The sequence below is a fragment of the Sinocyclocheilus anshuiensis genome, unplaced genomic scaffold (assembly GCF_001515605.1).
Source record: "Sinocyclocheilus anshuiensis isolate Anshui unplaced genomic scaffold, SAMN03320099.WGS_v1.1 scaffold246, whole genome shotgun sequence".
NCBI lineage: Eukaryota > Metazoa > Chordata > Actinopteri > Cypriniformes > Cyprinidae > Sinocyclocheilus > Sinocyclocheilus anshuiensis.
In genome coordinates this window covers 1,380,457-1,387,660 of record NW_015542356.1, presented here as the reverse complement: position 1 = coordinate 1,387,660, position 7,204 = coordinate 1,380,457, and the positions used below count along the sequence as shown (strand labels likewise).

Genomic DNA, 7,204 nt, shown 5'->3' with positions numbered 1-7,204 from the left:
ACCTGTATATATATATATATATATATATATATATATATACATACACACTATCCCATTTAGGCCTTCTCACAGGAAGAATGATGAATATATATACTGTATATATTCATCATTCTTCCTGTGAGGGGGCCTTAATGGGATAGTTCACCCAAAAATAAAAATTGTCATTATTTACTCACCCTTACGTCGTTTCAAACATGTATGAGTTTCTTTCTTCTGTTGAGCAAACAAAGATATTCTGAAGAATGTTGGTAACCAAACAGTTGACGGTAGCCATTGACTTCAATAGTATGGAAAAAATACTATAGAAGTCAATGGCTATGGTCAACTGTTTGGTTATACAAGTTTGGAACAACTTGAGAACAGGTAAATGATGAAAGAATTTTTTTCTTTTTCATTAACTATCCCTTAAAGTCTTAAAATTATTTAAATGTAGTCTAATTAACATAATTGTACTTACAAAGAAAAAACAGAAGTACTAGAGGTATGTATCAGTGTAGATGGAAGGACCTTCAAATATTGTCTTGAACAAAGGAGACCCTTTGAGTCAAGAAGGTTGAGGACCACTGGCCTAATGTTGGATGGATTCATTTTATTGTGCCATTTTGTGTGAATATGGGAAAGTCTGCATTTATTGGTTTATTTATGTGTTTGTTTGTTTTATACTTTTTTTTTCTGTTTGTTATGCTGCTATATTGGTGTCTTACATTAGATAATACCATAAAACCTATATCACATACATTACAGGTGCTCTTCCGACACCCAGAATACCCCAAAACCCCTCTGTCACAGACAAGGATGATGGCATGAGGGTGGTCGTATCTGAACCTCCAGGTGAGTCTTGTTCTCACAGACAGGGTTGAAGACTGTCATGACATGAATACCTGTTAACACAATACAATGGGTTCTAAAATCTGAGATTTTTTTTTTTTTTATTCAAACCTGAAATAACTGGAGTAAACCTAATTTTACGATTTTGAAAGAATTAAAGAATTATGATGCAAATAAAAGACAAATATTTCAGCTTCTGAACTATTTCTGCGTCACTAATGAAGTAAAACTTGTATCATTGGTCATGTGACTCTGTAGACACGATCAGATGTTCCTGTTTCCTCTGAAGCACAAGCTGCTCTTTAAATCATCTTGAATCATGATGCAAGTTTTCATTCAAATGATTATGCTGATGGTATAATTTGCAATAAGATCTATTGAAATAGAATTAGACATTGTGGTCTCAGAAGTTTGGACCCCACTGTACATTGAAAAAAAATGGTGTGGAACAATGAATGAAACATGAAATATTTAAATAGAAGCAGTATATAAAGTTTTATTTAGAGTTTTAAGTATATAGAGTTTTATTTACAACTTTGTTTACGGTATACTGTGTTGACTTAAAACTTAACCGAATACCTGGGCCCAAATTCTAATAGAGCGTAGCGATAGTTCTGGCAGGCCATGTTAGTCAAGATCGCATCAGCTGACACTCAGCTGATCCACGTCTACCTATAGGATCACGACACCAGTCATAATTCCCTTCATAAGGTCCCTTCAGTCATTATTCAGCAGCTATCGCTACGCTCAGGAACTAATCACCCACCTCCATCCCCAGCTCCTCCTTTCGTCCAGTCAGGATTTGGCAGTGAATATATCATTGATCCACGTCTACCTATAGGATCACGACACCAATCATAATTCCCTTCATAAGGTCCCTTCAGTCATTATTCAGCAGCTATCGCTTCGCTCAGGAACTAATCACCCACCTCCATCCCCAGCTCCTCCTCTCGTCCAGTCAGGACTTGGCAGTGAATATATCATTGAGTCAGACCACTGAATCATGTTGTTAAAATAATCACGTAGAACATTAATGGTATCTGCTACATTTATCATTGATGTTGGTTCTGTTCTGTTACCCTAGGGGGGTATTCTGCTCTCCCTGCACCTATCCATGCTAGGCTGCGTGGATGGGCAGGAAGTGTTTGCCCAGAACAGAACCATTCCCCCAACCTAAAATGTATGCTAATCGTAAGTTATATTGACGATAGTGGTCCTGACAGAACTAAGATTCCTCTAAGAAAGCTCCTAATTTAGCTTAAAAATTTCTACATAGGAGTCTTAGCTTAAGAGCAATTCAGGACCCATCTGAGAGCAACTCTTGAGTGAGGAAAAGACAAAAACTTTCATCTTAGTGAGGAGGTGGGGCTGACCCCGTTGCTAGCTATGACACAGTCTTTTGAAGACTGTGATTGGTTGGTTGTCCAAGAAGGAAATAAAAGAGTGCTTTTAAGTGTAGGGTCTATTATAAGCCTTCACTTTGAAATTACAGGCATAATTTTTCAGATTTTACCGTACTCTCACACACACACATTATATATGTATATATATTCTTTATTTTTTTATTTACCATGCTGTTAATGTCATACTTAACGTATTTGATAGGAAATGAACAGCGACACAATAAGGATCTGAAAGTGCTGTAATTGTTTGTGTGATCACTTTGCTTATAGAAGGTTGTGACAGACCCAAATCATCACTGCTGCATAGTTGTATTTTTCCAGTTGCCAAATATGTTAATGTAGTTAATGTAGTGATTTCTACCATTTCTGTGCGGTGTCGGAGATGTTAGCATGTCTCTAATAAGATCGGTCACAAACATGATCCCTGCACCATCTAATGTGTAGCGTCTTATTAACTCACTGTCAAGCATTGTGTGCTACACATTTCTTCTCCCTCTTCATGTTTTGTCCATTTTCTTAAAAGTCCTCGTCCGTACTCCTAATAATTTTGGACCTTAAGACCTCCTCTAAGGGTTAAGATGCTTTCTGAATTACTTTTTTCTTTTTTTAATTTTAAGAGGAAACACCCACATTTCTAAGAATTGTCTTATAATTTTGTTACTAGGAGCAACTCTTAGCACTAAGATTTTTCATGAATACGGGCCCTGGTGTATTTTAAAGTAAAATAAAAAAATTTAAAAAACTTTCCAGTTAGGACATATTAAATTGATTAAATGTTTTCCAGACATGCATAGTGTTACAAAAGATTTATATAAAAAATAAATAGAACTTTCTATTCAGCAAAGAATCCTGAAAAACATTACTGTTTCCACAAAAAATATTAAGCAGCGCAACTGTTTGATAATAATGAGATATTGATGATAATAAGAATTTTGTTCTTGAGCAGCAAATCAGCATGTAAGCATGATTTCTGAAGGTTGGGATAATGGCTGCTGAAAATATATTACAATGGAAACAATCATTTTATATTGTAAAAATTCCACAATATTACTGCAGCCTGGGTGAGCATTAGATACTTCTTTCAAAAATATGAAAAAAATCTTACCAACCCCAAACTTGGAAAAGAAGTGTAAATAAAGACTTTATTGATCACACTAACCAATGTCCTGATGCATGTCTTTCAGACAACGTTCTTAATATTGCTTACATTGTGCTGCCAACCATCCCACTTCTGCTGCTGTTGATTGTGGCGACGAATGTTTTCTGCTTTAAGCTGTTCACAAAGAGGTGCGTTGTTTGACTGCTCTCTTTCTGATCAGAAGCATTTTAAATATGATCAATTTGATGGCATACAACATCATTTATGCATGCAGGATGAAACAACAGACTGAGACCCCTCCAAAGGAGCCAGGATACTGGGCCGCTGGAGAAAGATGCAACAGCCCAAGCCCTGACGTCTATAACGTCATCCGAAGGCAGCATGAATCAGACCTGGCCGGCACGCGGCCTGACATCAAGAACACTTCCTTCCTGGGTTCTTCTCCAGACACTCCACCTGGAGATTACGACAACTTGGCAGGCCGGGACACTGAAAGTGGTTTTGTGACACTGACCAGCACTGAGAGCGGCTTTGTGACCAACGATTTGTATGACACACTGCAAGGCCGTGGAAGTGGGAGATATTACAGAGACCAGGGATGGATGGATGAATTATATGGCTACTGATATGAAAGGTGAACATTAGCATTTAACTGCATATTCTCCTGTAAAAATTATGTCTTACCCGAGTATTTCCTTGGTGCCAGATATCCAATATTATCTATTTCAGTATAGGTTATCAAATCAGGAGGACGCTAGAGCTCAAAAGAGGCCTGGATGTGTGTACCCTGTACTGTATTAAATGAATGAGAGCGTGTGTTATTTTAGTATCATTCATAAACCATTAGTTTGTGTTTTTGTTAATATAGTTTTTGTTAATATTAGGAATTCGATTTCTATTTATATGTTCCATTTCATTTAAATGTTTATTTAAAGTTTTAGCATTTTTTATTATTATTAGGGTTTTTTCAATACAGTTTATAAGTTTTAGTTTATAGTTTCAGCTTATTTAGTTTTAGTTTTTTTTAATAAGCTACTAAAACTAAACGCAAATGATAATTGTTGCTTTGGCTGAAATAACATAAGCTAAAACGGATTTAAATGTAATTTTTTTTTTTATATTTTGTTTCACTTAGTGATTACTTTAAAGTAAGTAGGCTACATTTTTATGGTTTGAATTTTATTTTCAAACTATTATAACCCTGATTAGAGAAACCAATACGCAGATTTCTGCAGATCTACCATTAATTCAGTCAGACTTTTAGTGCAACAACATCTGAAGTTTACAGGTCCCATATGATTATCAGATGTAATTTGCCCATTTCTTTTTTTTATTATTTGTATTATGATTTTAGTTTTTATAGGCTCCTATGACACATAAAATATCTATAACAGTGATGCAGTAATACTTAGGCGTTTTTAATGCATCTTAAAGCCAAATTCTGGAGGATAGACACTCAAAGGTGGAACAATATTACAAACAAGCTGCTCAACAAATCAGAATGAGATGCTCGGATATGAGATAGCTTGTTTGCCCTCACTGGTTGGTTTGCATGACCCTGTTATGCTGCTTTTACTGGATGTGCTGTATGGGGCTCAGTAATTACACTGACAATCTCTTGCAGACTGTCTTTTCCTGTGTAATAATGAATGATCAAACATCCTTCAAGTTTCTTATATGCAAATATCGGAATGTGAATGCAGTGATGTGAAGCCTTAATAAACAAACAAAAAAACAAATGAATGAAGTTGAAACTAAACATTTTTACTTCCATATTTCGGCATCACCATCTATAGTTATGTACTGTACATGTGTGGTTAAAAACAGCAGTAAGCGTTTTTGACAGCAGGGGTCGCTCACTGACAACATGCTCAGGGCCCTGTGAGCGTAGATGTGCAGATCTACAGATGTTTAAATAAATGTACAAATATATGTTAATAAAATACAACATTATATGCATTTTAAAACATATATTTTATTTATTTGAAAAATGTATATTTTCAATTAAAAATAAATTCTAGAATCGTTTCACTCCAAATAGCAATATTTAATGTGTAATCAAAGTTGTTATTCTAAAATACTGCAAAGCCATTTGGTATGCATAATAGACACAATATTATCTTTATATGCATATGTGCATTGACATACATTACTTGTCAACGTTTTAGACCCTAAAGTCACAAAAATATAAAACAACAATAGTGGATAATAATATGTAGTAGTATTATTTTTATTATTATCGTTGTTGTTATGTTTTTAGGGTTCCTTTTCCACACTGCGGTGTTAAATAACAACAACAAAAAAACAAACAAATAAATAAATTCAAAATATGAAGCAATGCAATGATGTCAGCTGCACTTCAAGCACGGACTGAGCCCCCGCTATCTATGCCTGTTTTCTTCTTTTCTTTCTTTCTTTTCTTTTTTCACGCATTAAGCAAAATCAGTCGTCTATGAAAAATGCATGCAGCACAAATTCATAAAAATCCGTACTTATATTTACTTGTGGTATGGTGTCGCGTGCAGGATCTTTTCAGTGATTCTAAACAATGAAATGCATTTGGGTTTTCGAAGGTCAGATGTAAGCAACGGAGTTGAAAGTGTTTGTAGAGATTGCAATAGCCACTGATTGACGTACGCAGTGGATAAGGTTGTCTTGGTGACACGCTGGTCGCGGACGTTGAAGCCGCTTTGTGAGATCCGCCCCTTTATAAAAATCCCTTCAGCACTGACGTCAATGCATGTAGAGCTCGAGCGCCAGAACATCATTCCTCATGCCGAGCATCAGAGCGGAATGCGCTCTCATTTCAGTCATGTTAGAGCCCTTATCTGGAAACGAAGACATGTGCAGGAGCCCTTGGCACCCATATGCCCCATTTGCATTTTAGCTTTGGCATTAGAAACAAAATCATACCTGCCACTTGAATTGCTTTGTATGAGCAGGTGAAGGTGGCCAAATCATCCACACACCTCTTTATCCAGTAGTTCACTAGAAAACTATGGTCATGGCCGCCCAGGACCAAAAGCCGTCGCAGCGGGCTCCGGTTCGCGTGGGATTTTATGATATTGAGTGCACGCTGGGAAAAGGCAATTTTGCAGTTGTGAAGCTGGCGAGACATCGTATCACGAAATCTGAGGTGAGTAACACACACACACACACACACGTTCACTCACACACTAGTGTTTTCGATTTACATGCGTTTGTGCAATCAAAAAAACTTACATTTTCACTTTTATCATTGAAGGAGAATAGCCTATCTTATAGAAAATGTTAAGCCTAAATATTTGGAAGTTGTATTTGAGTCTGTGTCAAATGTGATCTGCGAGATGAAAAATAGAAACATCTTTAAAATGCAGTTTAAAACATATGTGCTATAATGTTGTATTTGTACTCACGGTTATTGCATACATTTTTGAAAAGCGTTTATACAGTTTTGCACAAAGAACAGATGTAATGACTTTTACTGTGTCACGTGGTGTAATTATCAACTAAAAATAATAAAATAAAATATAAAACTAAAAAAAATACTCAGTGTGCAAGTTTTAGTTCATATATAATATGTAATATATACATATATAATGATTTTTTTATTATTTTATTATGATTTCTTGGGGTTACTATATTTCACTTTGAAAATGTGAGTTGCAATAAAAAAGTCAAAATACTTTATGTGAAATTTAAAAGAAAAAACGCTCTAAAGGGGGTCCCCTGTTTTTTGTCACATGACATTATGGATTTCTTCATGTTGGTGTCACCATACTGACTTTGACTTGCCATACAGAAATTTGATTATTAAAAATATTAAAGGGGTCATATGATGCTGCTAAAAATAACATTATTTTGTGTATTTGGTGTAATGAAATGTGTTTATCCG

The 7,204-nt window shown here is 35.5% G+C and overlaps 2 protein-coding genes across 4 annotated transcripts in view; both read left to right on the top strand.

Moving 5' to 3' along the window:
* Positions 1-4,138, top strand: part of LOC107691799 (layilin-like) — a 7,469-nt gene extending 3,331 nt beyond the window's left edge. For both annotated transcript variants that reach the window (XM_016490608.1, XM_016490607.1), the window contains 3 exons: positions 745-831; positions 3,416-3,518; positions 3,605-4,138. In XM_016490608.1, coding sequence (XP_016346094.1) covers positions 745-831; positions 3,416-3,518; positions 3,605-3,956 — 542 coding nt within the window. In that variant the 3' untranslated portion in view covers positions 3,957-4,138. The remainder of the gene's footprint in view (positions 1-744; positions 832-3,415; positions 3,519-3,604) is intronic.
* A 1,946-nt stretch (positions 4,139-6,084) lies between these two features.
* LOC107691747 (serine/threonine-protein kinase SIK2-like) overlaps positions 6,085-7,204 on the top strand; it is a 32,250-nt gene continuing 31,130 nt past the window's right edge. For both annotated transcript variants that reach the window (XM_016490550.1, XM_016490548.1), the window contains exon 1: positions 6,085-6,466. In XM_016490550.1, coding sequence (XP_016346036.1) covers positions 6,329-6,466 — 138 coding nt within the window. In that variant the 5' untranslated portion in view covers positions 6,085-6,328. The remainder of the gene's footprint in view (positions 6,467-7,204) is intronic.